General features: G+C 38.4%; 2 protein-coding genes and 1 pseudogene across 2 annotated transcripts; all 3 read left to right on the top strand.

Annotated features, from left to right (window-relative positions):
* Window positions 1-1797: 1797 nt before the first annotated feature.
* On the top strand, window positions 1798-18087 carry LOC131777826 (glutathione hydrolase 1 proenzyme). The gene is made up of 11 exons (XM_059094175.2): window positions 1798-2101; window positions 3378-3598; window positions 4113-4214; window positions 8321-8537; window positions 9494-9626; window positions 10002-10182; window positions 10531-10664; window positions 11196-11383; window positions 12317-12548; window positions 12974-13151; window positions 16439-18087. Exons 1-11 carry the CDS (start codon window positions 1923-1925, stop codon window positions 16549-16551), a joined length of 1878 nt encoding a protein of 625 aa, XP_058950158.2. The 5' UTR covers window positions 1798-1922; the 3' UTR covers window positions 16552-18087.
* LOC136277335 (uncharacterized) lies at window positions 5335-6030 on the top strand (annotated as a pseudogene).
* A 900-nt stretch (window positions 18088-18987) lies between the features above and the next one.
* On the top strand, window positions 18988-21059 carry LOC131777827 (QRFP-like peptide receptor). Its single transcript, XM_059094176.2, has one exon. It carries the CDS (start codon window positions 19818-19820, stop codon window positions 20781-20783), a length of 966 nt encoding a protein of 321 aa, XP_058950159.2. The 5' UTR covers window positions 18988-19817; the 3' UTR covers window positions 20784-21059.
* Window positions 21060-23214: the final 2155 nt, after the last annotated feature.

Consider the following 23214-nt stretch of genomic DNA (forward strand, 5'->3'; position numbering starts at 1 on the left):
ATATAAGTTATGTAATGACTTCTTCATAAAAATACCAGTAAGAAATGATTTTTAATAGATTTCTGTTACCCTGGATTGTTTTGATCGCATCAGCAAGTATCTTCTTTCAACGTTGCGAACCGAGAACTGGCTTTCTTTTTCTGAGGATGTTTTCCTCCACTTTTTACAATACAATACAATAGCTTTATTTGAATTGCAAAATAATGGATCAGATAGACTAAAAAGACTATCTGGTATTAACCCATGTGCATATATGTAGAGTATAAAATCTGTATGTAATAAAGCTCTTCTTTAAAAATGTAGCCAAGTTTACTGATCTAAAATTCGGAAAGTCGTCACGGTCCATAGTTCACGAGAGAATTTTTTCTGCGAAATGGTGAGGATTGCTGAGTGTTGCGATATATATATGACGTGTTGGTTATTTTTGTCAGCTTTAACCTTATTGACAATGGCTCTCGCACGAGAATATCTACAGCCATTGTAAAAAAAAAGTGTCGGTATGTATTACATATAAACACGAAGAGAGCTGTATTTGATATAGGTTTAGTATTTTTAAAATGATGTGAAAAAAATGCCTCGTCAAACACTATATATGTTAAACTTCCGTGAATAATTCAGTTTTTTGTTTTTTGAAAATGACAACTTCATCTTCTAGGATATGTTTCGCAATTAAAAAAAGTTCAATTGATTGGCGAAAGTAATCCCAGTTTTCATTGGATTTTTTTCGAACTTGCTCTCTGATTGATCCAGAAAGCTCCGGCGAATTTTTCAACCAATGAGATGCAAATCAGAAACTAATACAATGGGGCACCCGTGTTTTCCCGCGCCTTGGGTTCTCATTGACTCCTGGTGTTATTTTCCAATGCTCCTGTTGACCGTTGTGCTTAATTTGGTTTATTTATCAGCGATTCTCAATCAGTCGTAAGGCAAGATAACAATGTTGTCAATTTTGCGCTAATTACAAATCCTCTTTACTCAGCAGGCTTGGCTGAGACCGCGCATTTAGTTCAGATGCACCTTCTGTTGTTAGATAGGTAGACATGTAGAAAACCAACCAATCACGGCGGATGTGTAACCAGTCAACCCTATTAACAAAGTAGCAAAGTGAAGTGAAAATGAAGCAGTATATAATAACATCTTTACAATACTCTGGAAGTGACTACATCGTTCAGACAGAATTATTAAACTTTGTACGATTTTCACCACATTGGGTTGAAACACAACTCCTTCTATGACTTAAGGTCTTCCTTCAGTCAGAAGCCGTTGTTCCGTCCGTAAATGCACTAAAATGAATATTGTCGACCTGTTAAAAGCCCATTAACTTGCTGAATTATTCATTTGAAAACTGTGGTTTTTAAACTTTTACCCAAAACACAAATCATTTTCCTAGAACATAAATCAATTTCTCAAAACACAGGTTAATTTCTCAAAACGAAAACAATTTTCCTAAAACACAATTCAATTTACAAAAACAGAAGCAAATTTTTCAAAAAACGAAATAATTTCTGAAAAAAAAAATTCCAAAAACACATATCAAAAGACTGAAGAGAGAAAATGAAGAGGAAATGAAGAGAGAGAGAAAGCCCCGATTTCCCACGTCTAACATAGCAGTTGCCTTAGACCGTTTTAACGAAGCGTTTTTCCACGATTGCGGATGTGATTCAATTAATGAACTGAAATGAATATTGTCAACCTGTTCTTGTTAAAAGGCCATTATCTTGCTGAATAATTAATTGAATTACTGTGGTTTTAAAAGCAAATAACTCACAAACCTCAATCAGGGCTAAGAAAGAAATCATAACGACGCATTACTAACAAATAGGATATTTTAAGTCAGCTTCCCACTAAAAATTATATGGGTTTAAAATTATCTTAAAAGCGTTTTAACCCACAGATTTTCAGTTGAACAAATTTCAATTCAAATGGCAGAGTGCAGGGCTAAAAATAATGTTATTTTTCGAAGGATGTGTTTTGTAAAACGAAGCCTGGTTGTTCTCAACGTATTGTGTTGCCTCGGGGGAACTACTGACGCAACTGGCACTGGAAAGCAAATTATAGAGCCTCTGGAGCACAGAAATAAAGCTGGCATGCAACAGAGCAGGTAATAGACAAACATTGAAATATATAATCACTTATTTCAGAATAGGCTTTTCGTTGTATCCTTTCCTTTGAACAGTTAAATTAACCGTAATTACACTACCAATTTCCCCTCGGCTATTGCACTTATCAAAGAACACGTTGCATACTTTAAATCTAGCCAAGACCACCGCTAGTCAGAAATATTTTTCCCATCAAACATATTTGCGTAAAATTATTTGTCAAGCCATTTGAAAAGAAAATGTCGTTCTTCTTTTTGAAACTCCTTGTTCAAAAATAGTCCGGCACATCGGCATTTGGACAAGTAGATTTGAGAAGTGCCTTGACACTGCTACGGAAAACTTATAAGGTGTAAATTGTGAAACGAGGGGGGAAGGGGAGGGGATCAGTTGTCACCAACAGAGTATAAAGGTGTTGCTATAGATAGTTGTATGCCAATTCACTGCTGATGAAGGGGGAGAGGGGAGGGAAAGTAAAATTTACAGAGCCTTATACGTGGAGGATCAATTATTTTTTCGGTCTTAGAAGCGCAAAGCTCTTGTTGAATAGAAGTCACTTTGGCCATTATCTTTCGAACGTCTTTCTTAACGTATTAAAATGATAACAAAAGTCTCTCCTTCCTTGAAATAAATACGAGATGGGAATGTGGACGTGTAGCTTAAACTTTTCGTAAATAAATCCCTTCAGGCGGCTGGTGTGTCGGTTGACAATGTCCGGGGCTGAGATATTGTCCGAAAATTGAATATTTGGCACAGAGGGGAAGCTTTGAGGGCAAATGTAACTTATCTCTACTCTCTGGAACAGCCTAAGCGACCGACTTTCTTATTATATTATCAATGGACTTTGTGAAACGATTTTTTTATTCTTCTATGCAAAATAATAAAAATGAAAAGGTGAAACTCTTGAGCTGACTATTTTCCGCAGGCTTTGATTCTTATCGACGGAAATACCCGGATGAAAAACATCGAGGCAGACGGGAGTTATTGCATGATACTTGTCCCGTGATTTTGCATCATGTGTCATAAAGAAGCTAATAGAATCGCATGGAAGTTAGTGGGTGGATTATAATGGAGGAAATCATTGGACAGTCCTCAGTTTTACCAGAGGCGTATTCAGACTTGACGCATTCAATCCAGTCACAGACGACGGAAGGATCTTATGGATCTTACTGAGCAAAAAAATTATAAGTTTCTGATATTTTTATTAGCTATTCGAATGCAGGGTGCTTGAAATATCTTCTATCTAAAAAGACGTTGACTAAAACTTTCGCTTCCGTCTAGGTCGCTTTTACCAAAGTACTCCGAGCCTGTCAAGTTCAAAACTGCAGCAGTTGCAGCAGATTATAAAAACTGTTCAGAACGTGGAGCTGAAATTTTACGAGATCATCATGGAAATGCCGTGGACGCAGCCATTGCAACTGCTCTGTGTGTGGGTGTAGTGAATGCCCATTCAGCAGGTATTGGAGGTGGAGGTTTCATGATCATTCATGACAAGAAAAGGGGTGAGTTACTGTAAACAATGATCAAAGTGCTGCGATTGCATCTGCCAATAACAGTAGTAGTTGTACTAGTAGCAGAGTAGTAGTGTAGTAGTGTAGTGGTAGTAGTAATAGTAGTAGCAGCAGTAGTGGCAGTAGTATTAGTAGTAGTAGTATTTGTAAAACTTAATGTTTACATGACATTTCCATTCAGTTAAAGACTTAAATTGTTTAAGGGATAAAACAAACTGACCTACTCTAACTAGAAAAAGAATAGTTGTAAAAGTTAGACCTGTTTTATAAGGATGCCGCGCATGAATATCATGCAATAGCTAAAACTTCGTAAGCTTAGTAAGCACACACCGATAGGCTTTTGATAATTTAGAAGAGACACTGAAAGAGCCATAAGAAGGGAATTGGAGTTTATGTGATCCTCTCGCATAAGAAATAGTATCTGTAGTACCAAAAATTTTCTGCCAACTGAGGAGAATTAATGTAGCACGATGGCTTTTGTCTCGAGGTTCCAATTTTTTTGCAGCGAAAACTACGGCAATCAACTTTAGGGAGGTGGTTTCTCATCACGAAAATGCTGAAACGATGAAGGACTTTCTAAACCTTAAAAAAAAATGGAAAGAAAGAGGTAAAGAATAACTTTAATCCACTTCAATCTTTAAATTAGAGCTCACTGGTAAATATGCATCTAAGGCCGGCGACCCACCCGCCAATACGGCCCTTCACGTTTGCTTTCTGGGGGCTAAATTCTGAAAATTAATGCTATTAAATATCTGCAACTGATTCGCTGACTTGCTTGTGATACGAAAAGTCGCATTAACAGGCACTACAGCAAATTCATTCATATCTGTTGCTACAAATACAAATAAAGTCACAGCAATTGCATCCGCGACATGTAGCAATTTCTGCTAAGCACCGCGATTGGCGTAAGAAATCATTAGGTGGGTCGTTGTCCTTTATGGCAAGCTTTAATGGACAAAAGTGGTCGAGTCGAGATTTTTTTTCAAGACGAGAATTTTTTTCTCGAGTCGAGAATCCTTTTTTCGAGTCGAGAATATTTTTTTTTCGAGTCGAGAATTTTTTCATGGAGTCGAGAATCTTGTCATCGAGACGATAATTTTTACCTCGTGTCGAGACTATTTTTGTCGAGTCGAGAATTATTTCTTCGAGTCGAATTCTGACAACCAGTCGAGATTTTTTTCCTTGAGTCGAGATTTGTTTGTCGAGTCGAAAATTTTTTCATTGAGTCGAGAATACCCAACATGCCATGCCGTCAGTTGCCGCCAAAATGATCAAACAATATGGCGGTCTGCAGATCTGCAGCTTACGTAGCATTTTTATTCATCGTTGTCGTTCTTCAAGTTACTGACGGTAATGTGGAGGAATTGGAGAGGTTTCTGTTGTCCATGCAGGATTTTATTTCCCATATAGAACAATGCACAGCTCCCGGAGATGACAGAAATATGGAATACATATACGATTTGGGCTTTGTTGAAAGGCTTTGTGGAAATAATCGCACGTTTTTTTCGGTTTTCGCCAAAGTTCAAGGATTTTTAGAGATAAAAGTGTTGATTGACGACCTTTAGCACTCCTTGCGGGGGCTACAAAACCACGACAGGGATAAACTTGCTGCTTCTTTTCAAGTCAGTGCTGAGTTACCTAGTGTACCTTACCGCGAAAGAAGTTCATAAGGAAGACCAAAATACAACATTACAGCAGAACAAATTAATGTACTTCGCAGCACTGGCATGCAGTGGGCAGCCATTGCAAAGTGTTTAAGTGTTAGTGCCGGGACTCTGTCCAGAAGAAGAATACAATTTGGTATTCTTGATTACAGTGAGGTTAATGAAGAGGAACTTGATTGAAATTTAAGAGATATCTTACGATTAACACCTTTCTCTGCTGAAAAGTATGTACGAGGAGCTTTAAGAGCACGCGGCATTTATGTTCAGAGGTGGAAAATCCGGGAAGCATTACAAAGAATCGATCTTGTGAACCGCGCCGTAAGGCGCAGATGTACAATTCAACGACGTCTGTACAATTTTAAAAAACCAAATCCACCATGGCACATTGACTCAGATCACGAGTTAATCCACTGGAGGTTTGTTTTGCACGGCTGCATTGACGGTTATAGTAGGGCAATAGTTTACATAAAGTGTTTCTCTAACAACCGAGCAGGTACAATCTTGCAATGCTTCATGGATGGAATACAAGAATTTGGAATTCCATTACGGGTTAGAGGGGATAGGGGCGCTGAACATGTAAATGTTGCTCGATTCATGATTGATCAGAAGGAGCTAAGTAGAGGAAGCTTCATGGCATCTTTGGATGAGTTTCAGTTTCCCAGGTGGAATCACCATGGTCAACGTACTATGGCAAGCATGTCCTCCCTGGCACTTTGGTACTCTGCGTTTGTTCTCCCCAGGTGGATGACATCGATATAGGTAATATTTCCTTGTATGGTGTTGATCCTCATGGACCTGTAGCCAGTATCGAGACAGAAAAAATGTTTCTGTGCCTGAAAGCGCCATTCAACTGACTGACAATCAAGCAGATGACATAAAACGTCTGGTGTCTGATCCATGGTAGATGATAGCAATCATAGAATTGAACATTACCTTGCCATTGCTAATCATTATTGACTATTAAATAATACGACTTAAAATATTGTAAAGTAATGCAAGGCAATGTCCGATTCAATGATTAATAACCAGCAGCAGTTCAACAAGAGCGTTGACTTGTTTGTTTCAAAGTTTGCCAATGAGCATGAAAAACCTCTCTCGTATTACCATAAGCAATTTTATGATATAGTTATACCAATCATTGTTATGAAGGTTCAAAGAGCTGTTTTTTTCATTTCCATTGAAATAAACAGCCCAAGTAACATTAGTATTAAAACTTCTCGTATATTGAAATGTAATTATCACTTGAGCTCTTTCAGTTAGTTTTGAAGACATTTTTGTTTTTTAAAATTAAATAAAAATAGTTCATATTTTTAAATCGTTTAATTGGTACATTAAAATTATTAAAAGATAAAACTAGCATGGTCTTATAGACTGGTTGTACCTCAATAACCACTTCCTTCCTTTCACATAATAGTGATAAACCATTCTATTGTAGAGAATTGAAAAAAAGCTTCCTAGAACCAGAAAGGGACTGACTTGAGGCCGAGGTATGGTAATCGAAGAAGCTTGAATGGTTATTAAAAAATTGTTGTATTTATCAGAATTACTTTTTATTATTGGGACAGTTGGGCAAGCCATTAGCCTGCATATTGAACACATTCTTCATTTGCAAGCATGACTTGAACAAAAGACATACAGTCTTTGGACAAGGGGTGGGAAGGGGTTATGGAAGAGAGAAAAAATCCTCCACAGGCTGTACATTAAAAACTACCCACACAACAGACTACTGGAAACAAGTTCTTGGCTGAGTTTTTCAAAACAAGGTTAACGCTAATCCTACGTCAAACCTCTCGGCCGCCTTAAAATTCAACCCTGATGAGCATTAACCTTGATTTGAACAACTTGACCCTAAGCTGCCCGACAGAAAGTTAATTTCAAAGCAATAAATGAAATGATTTATTGTTACAAACACTATTCACAAAATTGAAGGGACAGTGGTTCTTGCAAGTGTAGGATAACGCCATGTCCATCAAAAATACTCATATATAAATTTGAAATGGTAGGAAAGCAAGACAGCACAATTCATATTTGGTATGCAATATGCTTTGTCAGCACACTTTTTATGAATAATCCACAAGAACAAAGACCATGTTGCCTGTAATAAACATTAAACTTCAGGCATCTCACCAAAAATCCCCAAACATGTCAACAGTGACTTTCAAAAACTCACTTTTTGGCAAAAAATATTCATCATACATAAAAAACTCTTCTTTGCAAAAAGCAAAGAAGGAACTTGTATGATAAATACATACCACAAATTTTCTTTATGGCAGTCTGTAGCTTAGTAACGTTGACAAGGGCACAATATGTTTCTATATCTCCTAAAGAATGCTGAAAGATCAAGCTTGACGGAATATATTACTATACTCTTATGAAAACTCATTTTAAGACTGATAGGTTGATGGTATGACGAGAAGGGGACCACAAGTATGTGCTACTGGGTATCGCAGAGCATTGTCATTAGCATGAAAAGATACCTGTATCCTATTCAAAGAGATGATATTGCTACCAGTCACAAACTGTGGAAACCCACTGAGAAGGTGATCATCCATAGACCTGATAAATCTCTTCAAGTGAAAAATGGAGGTCTCTGAGAGCCTTGGAAATAGGCGAAAACCAAAGAAAACGCTGAAGAACGACAACGATGTATACAAAAGCTACGTAAGCTACAGATCTGCAGACGGCTATATTGTTTAATCATTTTGGCGGCAAATGACTGCATGGCGTGTTAGGTATTCTCGACTCAATAAAAAATTTACGACTCGACAAAAAAATCTCGACTCGACAAAAAAAATTCTCGATTAGTTGTCAGAATTTCACTTTTGTCCATTATGGCTTGCCTTAAGGCATTCACGCTAAATCCCAGCGGGTAATGATGCAAGTAGAGTCTGGGCACCAGTTTAAGTTAGGACACCTTCCACCTTCACTGTTCTCTGCTACTCACCTCCCTCCCCCTTACATGTCACACTTACAAAACTTGTTCACGGCGAGAGAGGGCTTCGATAATCTCAAGAAGCTCACTGAAACCACTTGATTTCCACTTTTTCAGAAAGGAAAAAAAATATAGCAGGCGAAGGAGAATTTATCGGCGTGCCTGGCGAGCTTCGTGGATTTGAAATGGCTTGGAAGAAGTACGGCCGACTGCCTTGGAGAAAACTTTTTCAACCAGCTATCGAAATAGCAACGAATGGCTTTCCGGCAAATCACGCACTCGTGAATGCTGTGCGAATTAACTGGCTGAATGTTACGCACGACTTTGGATTGAGGTAACATAACTTACCGACGTTTAACCGACTTTTATACCACTGTAGCGAGTTTTCCGCAAGTTTTCTTCTACGCATAAGGAATTATTCTAAAAACGTGTGTCGAAAATGGCCAAAAAGATGAAAATGTATACTCAAATTTTGGCGTTCAATTAAGTCTTTTATAAGAAGCTAAATCCAGAGGAGCTTGACTCATAATGCCGCTTCAAAATGAGAAAGTTGGGACAGGATGTTGTTTTTACGCTTTTTATTTCAATTAAGGTCACAGATACGAGACTTTAAAGGACAATTACGTTTTAAGGTGAAAAAAAAAGATAGTAAATAGGTGAAGATCAATGAAGTCTAAAGCAAATGCCAAAACTGAAAGGGGAGTTGCGTCCTGCACATGGTAACACAGTACTTTGCTTAAGTCGGAAAACAATAATAGAGGACGTTATCGTGGAAATCTTAGTAGGAACGGTATTTCTGGCGGAATATCGCAAGGCTATTGTTTTAACAGCTGCGCATTATCGTTTCCGCCGCGCGATATATCGCTAACATCCAATCGAATCCAAGGAGATATCGCTACTGCCTGGCGATATCTTGTTTGAACCGAACGAGATATCGTGGCATCTCCGCGATTATCGTTTTCTCTTAAGTCAGTTATCTTCCCCACGAAGGGATCGAACGATAAGGAAACATTGCACCTTTCAGTGAATTTTCCCTGTGAGTTTCAGAAAACAAGATGTTTTAAGTCTATTTGAAAGTTGGTTACTCGAAATCAGATTAGGTCAAAAAGCAGTCATGCTTTTCCCAACGAAAGTGACTGTTGTATGCCCATATCAAGGCCTTTAGAGTAGTGTAGGAAGGAGCGCGGCAATATTCTCCAATCTCTAGCTTTCAAGTAAATTGTACCTCACTCGATTAGAGTTTAGCTACTTACAAACGCCTGTAGTATAGTTAATTTGCTTTCTTTGCAGAGAGTTATTCAGGAAAAACGGTCGAAAAATTAAAGAAGGAGACGTCATCAAGAGAACAAAATATGGAAAAACTCTTCGTAAAATTGCAGACTCAGGAGCCGATCTCTTCTACACTGGTAAAATGGCTAAGAAGGTAACGACAGGTCTAAAGTCATAATTTTGCAGTCTGTAAATGTTGAATATTTAAATAAATCATCAAAAATTATTCTTTCATATTATGGTTGTGGAATTTTGTTATGCAACGGCCTCCCGCCACATCCATATTAGGCTTTGATCTGTTCGGCACTTCACAATTTTTTCTTTGTATATCTGGTATATTCTCTAGCGTTCTACTTCTACATTCTTGTGGGATGTCTAATGAAGAAAGTGATCAAAAAATTGCCTCGAGAGAATTGTGTAAAAACTGAGAAGATTCAGTTCCTTGATTGATCTCTCGGAGGGTTAAAAGTTTATTTTTTATGCTGTGACTGAGTTTATTTAAGAAGAGTGAGGACTATTTTCTTGGCAGATCGTCAAAGATGTCAGATCCATCGGCTCCTGTATTTCCCTGACGGACCTGAAAGATTACAGAGCTACTGAAGTTAAACCGTTGGAGGTTTCTCTCCCTGGGGTCAAAGGATATAAACTTTTGACCGTTCCACCCCCTGCAGGTGGTGCCGCATTAATCAACATTTTGAATATTCTCAAAGGCAAGCGCTCTCTTTCAAGTTTAATAGCCTTACAGAGTAGCTAATTGCATTCCGCTCTGTCTGTTTCCCCCAGCTATCTCAATCTCCGCCAATTTTTAAAGTATATCAGTTATTTTGCAAGGTAACGATAAGCCAAAAAGTGACAATGACTTGAGCTACTGTGATTTTCCAAGCTTGACTCCTGTAGAAAGCCGTCCTACTTTGAGTAATGTTCCCAGAGATCATGGTGACTCCATATGTAATGTTAATGATTTCATCTCATCGGCCAAACAAAGTTTTATTTAAAATATATTTTTTAGGTTTCACGCCATAGGTTATCAACAAACTAAATGATCTTTCTTTTTTCAGGCTTCAATTTTAGTGCAAATGATATGAAGCATCATCCTGTTTTGACGTATCACCGCATGATCGAAGCATTCAACTTCGTGGCAGCTAAACAGACCTATCTTACAGATCCTGTCTTTGATGAAGACGTGAAAGAGGTGAGACATCAGATTTTGTAAAAGAATCGATGTGTTTCAATGTCGTTACGGATTTGTTATTGACGTGCAGTCAACTTTTCAGATCCTGAATGTGCAAGATTGTTAATATTTAGGTTTATATAAAACCTCATGACTTTATCTATTGATTAGGTGAAGAAAAGCTGTTTGCTCACTTACACATTACAGAACTGTTACATCCTAGCTTAGCATACCTGCACATCGCGGACCTGTAGTCTTTTAGTTGACCAATCAAAATTTACACACCAACGCAGCAATCACGTAAATTCATCGAGTCATATTCACCATAGGAGACCATTTACATCTTAGTGCACCTGATCTACAGATTGCAGGCCTATGTATTTTTACATTTACACATCGAGGCAAATTTACCATATGTACTCTTTCGCAGTAACTACATTTACACATCGGAAAAAATTTTTCTCTTTCATGCGGTAGCCACATGTACACGTTAAAGCTTATTTATACTCTGGCGCAGTAACACGACCAGGCCTATTTTTTCCCCTGTCTCAGGTTGTGAAGGAAATGTTGGATCCGGAGAGAAGCGAGCAGATACGCAGATTAATAAACGGCGAGACACATTCTTTTGATTATTATGGACCAATCAACTACAATACCGACATCACAGATGGCACGACTCACGTGTCTGTTCTCGATGCAGAAGGAAATGCTGTTTCCTTGACAACTTCAATCAATAAATAGTGAGTTAATTAATTTAACGAAAGACTCACCGGAAACCAATTCTTCCCTGCTCCGAGTCTTACACTAAGAGACTTTGTAACGTCAAATAATTACCCATAGCAATCAAGTGTTGTTGAGGTGCGTTTGATCTGGCTTAGCCAGAGGGTCTCAATAGGTGATGGCTTTTACGGCCAACAGTTCATATTTTGGCCATTTTACGGTTACCGTTGACCCAAAATGACACAAATGACACATTTTTGAGAGGAAAAATTTTTACGCTTAACTTTTCAGTTTTGGGACTTTTTTGTCAATTTTTACGCCCAACGGCTGAAGTTTCTGGACGTTTTACGGCTAACGGTTGCCCCCATTAAGAACCTTAGGGAATTAACGTTTTTGTCTCGGCCTAAAAAAACTCCCGTGTATAATTAAACCTACAAACATTGATCAGTGGCGTGGCTCGCAGTTCTGATTTGAAGTGACCATTTCGTTCAATTTAATCGTTGCAAAAAATCTACCCAGGCATCCTGAACGAGGCGAGTCAACTCGCGGGACTTCACTTACCCAGCACATGATATCGATGCCATGTGTGTCAGTTAGTCCAAGATGGCGATTTGGCTGCGGATTGACATCCGTGGGAAATCATAAAATCCGCGGGACTGTCAACGACAGGAATAGTATGCGCTCTCCCAAGTCGAGCTCAAATAGGAATTATACTTTTAAATTTAGATGTAACTAACAAGTCTGTGGGGTTAAATCCGGGTATGAAACCAATGTCTGCTCTGTTAACTACTGCGCTCGAGCTAGAATAATATTTATTCCATGTAGAAAAGAAGGCACCAATCTGCGGAACATAGCAACCACAAATTTCTCGTGCCACGAGATTTCTGTACTAACACAGCGCTAACTCAGAAGCTATTCAGTGATTAAAACAAGGTTATTGCTTTAAATTACAGTTTCGGAGCAAAACTTAGAAGTCCTAAGCTCGGGATAATTTACAACGATCAGCTGCTGGACACTTACGAGAATGTGAGATTAAAGGAATTTAAATTGGCGATTGACGAACTTAAACCTTTCAAAAGACCCGTGTCTCTTGCTTCACCCTCCATCATCTTAGATGAAGCAGGGGACGTGAAAATGGTTTTTGGAGCCGCCGGAGGAAAATACATCGCAACAGCTTTAGCACAAGTGAGTGAATATCAATCTTTCATTTATAATTATTACGCTGCAAGCTTGAGTGCTAAAATACTTTGTTTTCTTTATTCGTTTGCTTGTTTCTTTGTGTTAAGTATTTCTAGCAATTTCCTCCTTCTTCTCCTCTTCTTTGACTTTGATTTCAATTTTTGGAGCGTGAAAGGCAAGAACGGGACAACCTGACAGACTTGTCTCTGGAGAACTAAGTTTATTTCTCACTTTAACGGAGAGTCGTTTCTTAAGCCCCTGCTTCTCCAGGAACATCTTAAAATACACAAATACACTAAGCCTTTCATCTTTAATTGTGAGGTGAGCGAAATGGTCTTTTGCTCCGGGCAGGGCTCCGATTTAAAGGCTCAAGCATGCATGTTAGGGAAAAGAAAACTGAATACATGTATCCTATTTCTTTGCTATCATAGGTTCTGATGAACCATTTTTGGTTTGGAGAGAGTTTACGAGACGCTGTGTCGAAGTCTCGTCTCCACAGCCAACTGTTTCCGAATCTGGTCCTAGTCGAAAAAGACTTTCCCAAACAGTACATTGACGAGCTTAAACGCTTTGGACATAAAATTACAAACGACACCGTAAAAATTACAGGTAGGAGCGAAAAGGAAAGACAATTTTACGACTTTTGATCCTCGATTGTACAGTATAAACGAATCACAGCTGGCTCACGGTAACACTCACGGTAACACTGATAGTAGGGGACCGGTAATTTTTTTATCGCCTGAGTGGGGAGAGAGGGGGGGTGTGGAGGATTTTTGTCGCGACAACAGAGAATTTAAGTGTCCCCACCCGTAAAGTATATGGTGCTTTTTCTGAACCATCATATTGACGGTGGAAGATTTCATGATCCCTCTCCCTCCTCCGTCTTCTCTCCCAGCCACCACTAAAAGCCAGGGTTACTATCTACTTCCTAACTCACATCACTTTTAAGATTCCCCGCTCCTCCCTTAGCACTTGTCATTAAGGGCTGATGTCCCCTCTGTTCAAGGACAACCAAATGCAAAACCAATGATTTAAAGGAATCAGGCTTTGTCTGACTAAGGAAAAAGGACTTTATAATCCTGAAATATCTAATTTTTACCCATATACAGTATAACCGATACATCAGATACCAATTTATCTTACAATTCTAAGAAAAGCTATACCCAAATATAAATTAACTTCTGTAAGTCAGGAAAAAGAGTTCTAGGTACGATACACATGATACTCGTGGCCAGCTGACATCTATACATCTCTCCGTCCTCTTAATGTTGACTAAAGAATATGTTCAGTTCAATGACATAAATTATTCTTTCATTAAGAAATTTGATTCCTGAAAAATGATTAGATCATACCTCACTATTTGGTATGAATGAATTTCGCAACGCCAGTAAAGTATAAATTACAGGGCAATGGAAATTTCAACCAATTCCCAATTGAGATAGCCAATTAGGGACGAAAGTTGATTCCACTGAGGGAAAGGAAACGGAAGATTTATTAGTCTGAGCTGGTTTTATTCAGATGATTTAATTAGTTCAATATACGCCACTGTTTTTCACTGTTTAGTCTTATCCTGCGTCTACAGTTGTGCAAAAGATAAATATTCTCATAGATAATAATTAAGACCAGGATGATTTTGGTCTGTTAGCTCTTAAACAGCTTTCGATCCATTCTTTTTTCGAGTCGTACTCTTACTTAATCAGGAAAAATCTTGCGATGATTTAAAATAGTGCGTCATGTTAAAGAAACAAAGAACTTGAAAATTTTTTTTTTATGACATCAGTTGAGCATCTGAACTTTGACAGATCATTTGTACCATAAGCAACGACCAATCATGTAGAGCGCAGTGTTCAAATAATTGTATTATCTAAAATGGAACAATGGATTCATGATCGAGGAGAAGGCTGTATCCGCCTTACAGACCGGATTTCTCTTGAACAAAGCATCTCGCGAGTTAATAAGATCAGATCAGCTGTGAATGAAAGCTAAATCAGGGTTAGGTTTTGGTGTTTCAATTGTCATTGTAAACCCGTGACGCCCTGCATCGTCCTTAACCATTCTGAATCATTCTTGAATAATTTCAGTTCCTAGTTTTCTACCTCACTCATCCGTTTCATTGGTATTAAGTCTCCAGGAAAAAACGAAAATGACTTGTGGACATTTTCTTATAGTCTTCCGTGGCTTAAAAAAAATATCCTGTTAACAATTTCAGTTTACCAATGGATTTAAGATAACTTCGTTAATCACTTAACAAAAGATTGTGCGCCGGATTTTTTTTGAATAAAGCATCTCGCGAGTTAACGAGATCAGATCAGCTGCGAATGAAAGTTAAATCACGGTCGGTGTTTCAATGTTTCAATTGTCATTTAAAACCCATGACAAACTGCTCCATACTGAGCCATTTTGGATCATTTTGGATAACTCTAGTTTCCATTTGGACAGTTACTTTTCTTACTCACTGTGTCGTTTCGATCACATAAAATCTGTCAACCGATGAAGTTAAGATAACCTCATTAAACTGACTAAATGAAACTAGAAACTCGCCTAAACTGGTGTAAGGCCATTTTAATTTTAACCAGATCAGATTGGCTACAAATACAACCAGACAAGGAGTGTCTACCGTCCTGTCACAGTTTTTAAATGTTTTTCCCACTGTGATTTGCAATTCTTGAACTTTAATCTTCTTCATCCTCCACCCTTTCAAGTATTTTAACATTTATTCTTTAGTTACATTTGGATGATTCTCTATCTTGCTCAACCTATATTTCGTGGTTATTTCTTTACATTAAACGTGATTTTCTCTTCCCCAAAAAACAATCAACATATCGCAGTTGCACGCATTTTTAAATTCACGACGAGTCGAAAACTGAGAAGTCGACTTAGAGAAACATTTATTTCAGTTTCCGAGAGGGTGTGTTAAGATGTTGAACAAGTCTGAAGTCTTTTTTAATGTTAATGTTCTTAATACCAGGAAAACCTTTCTATGCACACGTCACTAGAAGCGACGGCGCCATTGTTGAGAGGCGGCTGAAAGTCTGGAGCACAAGGTGTTGTGCGTTTTGTCTGACAACGGTGGTTCGATTATCAACAAAAGCTGTACTAAAAGAGGTCATTTTTTGCTTTTACCAGAGCTATAAATGTCTTTAAACAGGAATATAAACTAAATGAAAATATAAATTCATTTCAAAAAAACGGATTTGAAAGTCTAGTGTTAAATTGTATTTGACCGTTCCACAGCACTCACGCCGTGCTGACAAGACATTCGCCACTCTTGACTAAATCTCTAAACTCCCCAGCCTCGCGAAAACCTTTCAAAAGTCAAAATCAGTCCTAACATGTTGTCATGCGTATACGCACAAACGTATTACTGCAGCAGTGGCTGTACCAGCAGTTGCGGGAGAGGAGGCCTGGGTATGAGATGGTGAGCAAAGGGTAATCATACACATGGACTCCAGTGCGCAAAGGGGATTGTTATACATACCCTATGGACTAGTACATCTTCCTGCTGCTCATTCATTTAACTCTCATTCATTCGATAATACCTGTGTTAGGCGGTCACCCACGGGGAATGACGTGGTGACCGCTTACTACAGGTTAACCGCTTCATACAAATGAAAGATTATTCTTAGTAACATTGGAATGGTTCCACCTTCAGTGACCATTTGGAAAATAGTAAAAACAGGCTGTTAGGACTTACTTAAGGGTGACCGCGACCGTTTAACAGAGTTGACCGCTAAATAGAGGTAAAAATTATATGATTAGCGGAAAACAAATTAGGAACTTTGACAACTGACCACTAAATAGAGGGCGACCGTTTAATACGGTGCCCCTACTACTGGTTTGACTGAATTTGTTAATTCGTCTATCTGTTTATTCACTTGTTTATTTAAATTACTCAGGAACCCCTTTCCAAATCGTTGGAGTGGTTCAACTCGTCTACAGAGAGAAGGACGGTGAGATACTGGCGCTAGCTGATCATAGGAAAGGAGGTGGACCCGCAGGTTACCGCTGACCAATCGAACATGCTTATGTAAAAGGCTTAGATTTACAACAGGTTCAACCTAGCTAGCCACAACCTAATGCTGTATAAAAGTTGCCATTTGTTCTTGGAAGAGAATGCACGCTCTGTAGTTATTCATAAAGTGTCATCAAGCTTAATTTATACATCAGTGCATCCTATACTCTGGAAAAAGATCAACTACGGCCGATAACTACTAGCCGCTCATTTCTCACAGGCCCGCTTTATTAATTCAACATGAAACTTATGTGTCATAAAAACTGTCATTCGTAACTCCATGATGAATAACCAGATGTGAGTCTGAAGGTATTCTTTGTGAGGTACCCAGTAGGTAAGCATGAAACCATCTTGCGCCGCTTCTAAAGCCTAATACTTTGGCGAGTACCAAGTGTGAACAAGAAACGTTTTTACGTTAGGAGCTCCGGCACGTTCCAAAGTGTTCTTCCTTGATAGTCCTGCCACTTCACTCTTCAAATGCCTGCATGATAAGAAGTTGAATGGCAGGTTTTGAGCGGCGGAACATCAAGTGTGATGGCTCCATGTTTATTGAGCGATCAAAAACCCCAGAGAATTCGCCAAACTAACAGGCTACAGTCCTTCCTTCTGCGTAAAATCCAATCGCTTTCCAGTACCACCCAGTCATAGTCAGAGATTCTGGGGTTTCCCTTGATCGTCCAAGCAGGTTTCAGGCTCTCAGTTAGTGAAGATGAGCAAAAAGGTGCAGAGTGCTCAAGAAATGGCACCCGCGGAAAGGGGCATCACAACCGTAACTGCTGCACGTCAACTCGTTTTCCAGCTTTAGCATGCTCTGTTTTCGTTCATCTCCGTCAACGGAAGGCCTGGCACAGATTAGGTCGTCCCAAGTAATGCTCAAACGATCGGGACAATTATATGGAAACCAGGCTAAACGTTCTCTCCCGGGCGATCACCTGGTTTCCACATGATCCAAACTGAAAAAAAGGATCGCGTCGTGTAAGGTCTGGAAAACTCAGACAATCTCATGAAACCGTAGATCGGGGCGAGCATATGAAAACCAGACATTTGGATAATTAATTCTGAAATAAATTAACACAAAGAAACGAAATTGCTTCAAAAAAACGTAATATCGATAAGAAATGTGTTAATGTCGTCAATTAGTATATAACGTGACACAGTTGAATACATGTAGTGTTTTTCGCGCACACTTGAAAGCAATTTCGAAAATGATCAGCGAGCAACTGTTCACCTGTAAGCAACCGAAGAGAGAAAATCGTTCGTCAATGGTTTCCGGCCATTTTACAGTATATCGACAAAAAAAAGAAAAAAAATTGTTCGTTTATTGTTTGTGTGTGGTGTACTTTAATTTACCTCAGTGTCCGCCGTTGAAAGTTGTGGACATCGCAGACATCACCGCTTCGCGGCTTGGTAAATATCCACTAATATTAACCTCTTCCTCAGTGAATAATTGCTAATTAAAAGAAGGAACCAATTTTATGTAATTAGTTATTGCAGTTCGCATCATTCCACTGTAATAAATCACTTTAAAGCTGTACACTGGGTCAGTCTTGTAATATTGTCTACATTAAAATCTTACAAGAATTTTGAAAATCTAACCTCTGTGTTTGAGACATTTCCGACAGTAAGAAAATTAGAAATGACCAAAAATTGAAAGTTTTCATTTCGCTGTGTTCTTCAGATCAATAATAATATGTCACGCAATAGGAAGTTTCGGCGAATAAATATGAGCGTTTGGGAAACAGGATTTTTACTAGGATTTACAAGAATAATGAAAAACAACTTCGTGCTTGGAGAACAAGATATTCTCCGATTACGAGGAGCCGTATTTTATTAATTCTTTGTGGGCATTATTGGAATTTTAATTCAATGGATGTACCGTGAATGAGTCTTTTATTATTGCGGTGTTTGACGAATGGAAAATTAATTTTAATGCGGGGACGTTCAAGGTACTCTAGTCATGGAGACGCCAGCTTAAGCCGAATTACCGATATGGATCAATGCTTTGTACACTCGCTGTTTCGCTCGAAGACGAAAGTTTGTCTGTAGCCGTTTCAAGCCTTGGATTACCATCTAAAAGAAGAAGAAAAAAACGTGTTCAAGATCAAATTTCTAGCGGTAAACCCAACTACCTTTGTCTGTCGCCATGACCCAAATGTCCTCGAGGTGTGAAATTTCATAAGTGTCGAAAAATGGAGCAAACCTTTAGTTCCCATTGAGTTGGATTCGGTTGAGTTTTGGAATAAAAAAAGGCGTGTTAATAGCCTTTAACGAAGAAAATACTTGTTGATTTAAATCAAAAGCTGATGTTATGCAAGGATAATCCTCCAAAAAATTGCGCCTTTACACCGAAAGAATCCATGGGAACAGGGATTGCGTGATTCCGACTGATACGAAACAAAAGGAGCATTTCCGGCTATTTTTCTTCGTTATCAATAACATTTTATCATCGGGAATATTGGAGCCAATGTGTCTTCCCGACATGTCGGAAGCGTGTGATAGAGTGAAGCTTTCAAGAGTCCCTAAAACTGTACGATTTCGCCAAAAATAAGCGATTTAACAATGAAGATTAAAAGAGGAATCCTTTTAATGGAGAGAGCACACTTGTAACCAACTGCGCACGAGCGAAATTCGAGGCGCCCTTTCGCATGACAAAATCCAAGTGGAAAATAATTACGTTAAGATGTGTGAATTGTTTGCACCAGCCAGGAATTAAAAAGGTAAAAAAACAGGCCCGGAATCGCAGAAAGACACAGCCAGGCGTCGGATTTCAAGAAAAATACTATTGTGTAATGTAAACATTTCTGGCAATCTTCATTGTCGATACAAGCCAGTGATTAATGTCAACTGCGTATCTACTGACTCACTGTCGAACAAACTTGGCCCACGAGGTGTTTCTGACTAAATTTAGTCTTAAATCTTAAAGGTGTGCTGTATGTACTTCAAGAGAGCTCGGCTTTAATCACGATTTCCGCCTCGTCGTAGACTGTTTGGATCAATCTGATAACGGCGGCTTGAGACGAGTTGTTTAATTACCCGAGTTGAGGGAAATTTTAGCTGTGACAGCGGAGGCGCCGATTGCAGCGACTGATAAATTTAAGCATTCCTGTTAATGCCTATAACCACAGCCTGCAATGAAATAGTCAGTCTTTACTGGCGAGGAGTTCGTTGTTAAGCTTTTAGAGGTGTATTTGGCGCAATTGTGTGGACCAAATTGTATCTTCACAAGATTTAATCAAATAACAAACAGGCAACTGAATTGGACGATGGCGCATGAATTGCATATTTCATCGAATGACTCTGTTCCTGAAGAGATGCCCGCCGAGAGTTTTTACTCGGACAGTCTTCCAGTTCATGCAATTCTACAGTTAGTCATCTTCACAATTATATTCATGGTTGGATTCTTCGGTAATTCCATTGTGATATACGGAGTTCTTCAACAGGGTTCATCTAAGACAACAAGCAGTTGTTTTATTGCGAACTTGGCCCTGAGCGACCTGGCTGTGCTGGTTCTAAGTTTACCCGTCGGTCTGTTGCAAGAACTTGCATCTTGGCCGTTTGGCGAACTTGCTTGTAAGATTTTCTTTCCATTTGGCGATGTGTTTTTGACCGTTTCCATCATGACCTTGACAGCAATCGCCTTGGATCGCTACCGAGCAGTTGTTACGCCGTTCAAAGCGCGTTTCACGAAAACACAAGCAAAAATCTGCATTTTGTTCATTTGGATCTTTAGCTATCTTGTCGTAGGAATTCCCACGTCTTTCATTCTTAAACTTGTCGAAATAGAAAACGGCGTAAAAGTTTGTTTTCCTTTCTGGAGGAGTAACATGGAACGGATAATTCACAAAGTGCTAACGGCGTGTCTGGCTACATTTCCACTGTTTCTTATCGGGTACTGTTATATCAGAGTTGTTTTGGCGTTGTGGAAAGTAAGAATAATACATGATAACCGCAATACGGCCAAGAACTCCATCACAGTCATGCGACTCGAGCAGAAGCGAAAACTCGTTAAAATGTTAATCGTTATTGTGTTTGCCTTTAGCTTGTGTTTACTACCGTATGTAACATTTGCACTCGTTTTGGAGTTTACGGGAATGGAGCGAACTTCCGATGTGAACGTTGGCTTGGTAACATGTCTTTCCCTTCTTTATGCAAATAGTGCTATAAATCCATTAATTTTATGCACAATGAGTAAAGATTACAGGGTTGGACTGAGGCCCTGCGGATGTTGAAGTTCTTCTTTTCCGCCAATGATTGATAACGCTTTACTCTGGAGACTCTTTTAAACGAGTTTACTTTTTTTGTAGTCTAAATGATTACCATTTAGGCATTCAATATGTGTCGCAAAGTGTTGTAAGTTATTCCTTCACATGTTATAAGATTGTGCAACAAGACATCTCGAGTTGTAGATCTTAAAGGTTTTGACGCTTTTTATTTCGATTGATGTACATATTGTTTGAGGTGTAGTAACAATTACAGTTTCGATTAAAACGCTACGATGGGTGATTTATTTGTGTTGTTTGGTAACTACAAATGATACTTTTAGCGCTCTGTAATGGGACACAAAATATTTAGCTATGATATTTTAAGTGATATTTACCATCATCGATTTAACATAAACTTGTAACCTCGTGCCTGCGATTAACAATAATGTCATTCAGCAGCTCAACGACTTTTGTAGGATGATCCTCAAATAGTGAAACTTTTAATTCAAATATCTTTGGAAAGAATTATGGTCCTTTAAATTTCTCTTGTGTTTGAAACATTAGCATGTTAATCTAATTAAGTTTCATTATTTTCAAACCAATTCACGCTTTTAAATATCACAAATTTATTCAGCGATTGCAATTTATTTCGATTATCCCCTTTCTGATGGGACAACATGTTACCATACTTTCCATTAGAGCCATGAAATTCTAACATCCAACAACACCACAGTAATTGGGAGCGCTTTAGGAGTAAAACAATCGTTTAGAAATCCTACCCAAATTTCATTGGTCAACGTTGAGTGCCTGACTTGAAGCTTCTTTTTATCTGTCCCAGTAAAACCGCTGTCATTAGATGTCAGATCGTTTAGCCTGATACAGAACTAACCTCACAATCCTTCTTAATTTCTCAAACCCTAATCCATCTCCAGTAATCATGCCAACAATTCATGGCTTATTTTGCATGTTTTAGCTCTATTACCCAAAAACCCTGTATTTTGCAGTGACAGTAAACCAAGTTTTTTGAAGCCCTTGATACATAATTTTTTCCGTAAAAATATCGCGAAAATTTACCTCATAAACTTACATCGTGATATATAAGCGTGAGGTTGTAATGGCGCAGCGTTTTAATCAAATTTTGGATGTCGTACGCGCGATACAGTTTTGAGATAATAAGTCGCCCTCCGGCTGACCTGATTAACTTAGTCAATATTTACAAAGGCGCAAACTATGCTGGATTGCTATTTATTGAAATTAAATTTCAACCATGATACTAACTGAAAATACCTCTCACTAGTTTTCTTTTGAGTGGTGATACATTGGAACCTCATCTTCAAAGTCATTCAATGTTGGAACTACTTTGTATAGCATAGTAAACACTTAAACAGATGCTTTCATCCAATTACAAGCAACACTTGGAAAATGACATAGAAGTTTATGCTCCATAGCACAAATCGTACATGTGACTCTCCTTCAAAAACGTGATCTAGACTGATATTTTCCGGTTGAATATGTCACAATCATAAGTTTTTCGTAACGTTTGATGAGTCCTTATGGCGATCCCAATGGACCTGATTAAAACTGGTCAAAAAGTGTTGCAATCAAAGTCCAGTTCTTGCAGAAATCATTTTCCACAAATAGTTATACTTTTATCACCTCTGGCTGATCAAGATCTTTCATGATCTCGCTTTAAGCGCTAATCATTGTAAACGGTTTTTAACCAACTGTACAATAACTTGAGGATGCAGAACCATTCCAGTCCAGCATATGATAAACAATGCCACATTAGCATCGTACCCCTTCAAGATCAATGATCACTTTCAATTAAGTTGTCACGTTGTCTTCATCCAATTAGTACCGATGTTATTTATGAAATGCGGGTATGTTTCGTTCCTCAGCGAGAATGCGGCTGTCGGGGAAGTTATCACACGAAAAGGGGAAAATGAACCGACTTTCATTGAAAAAGATGGCTTATCCCCAAGACAAATATTAAATGAACATCTATTTAACCGTTTTAAATGCATCACGAATCAGTTGCTCGTAGAGATTTTGCTATCAAAAAAAATTTTTGTGAGGAAATAGCTTTCTTTCCGGATGTCCTTTAGACGCTAGAAAATATAATTATAGCATAGTCTATTATAGAGTTCGTTAACAGCTTGATTATGAACTTGTTAATTACTGCTGTCAGTGGCAGCTGCTGAGAAATCTAGTACAAATGTGTTACACCAAAATAGGAGATAGTCGGAAGAAATGTTTTATTTCAAAACTAGTTTCAGTGTTTCACTTAAGTAGGACTTTAATCATAAAATGATGTAAAAAAACCTATCTCAAAGTGTACCAAAATTTATGGAATTTTAAGATCGTTCAAGAATGCGGTGATCCTAAGGCTTAGATTGTTGTCGGGTCATGTGATTAGATCAATGAAGAAAAACCATTTAAGCTACGCAAACAAAATTTT

The sequence above is a fragment of the Pocillopora verrucosa genome, chromosome 12 (assembly GCF_036669915.1).
Source record: "Pocillopora verrucosa isolate sample1 chromosome 12, ASM3666991v2, whole genome shotgun sequence".
NCBI classification, from domain to species: Eukaryota; Metazoa; Cnidaria; class Anthozoa; order Scleractinia; family Pocilloporidae; genus Pocillopora; species Pocillopora verrucosa.

Coding starts and splice junctions, on each gene's coding strand:
- LOC131777827 (XM_059094176.2), top strand. CDS start 19,818: ATGGCGCATGAATTGCATATTTCATCGAATGACTCTGTTCCTGAAGAG.
- LOC131777826 (XM_059094175.2), top strand. CDS start 1,923: ATGGCAGAGTGCAGGGCTAAAAATAATGTTATTTTTCGAAGGATGTGT. Junction 8,538..9,493: donor ACGCACGACTTTGGATTGAG/GTAACATAACTT, acceptor CTTTCTTTGCAG/AGAGTTATTCAGGAAAAACG. Junction 13,152..16,438: donor CGACACCGTAAAAATTACAG/GTAGGAGCGAAA, acceptor TAAATTACTCAG/GAACCCCTTTCCAAATCGTT.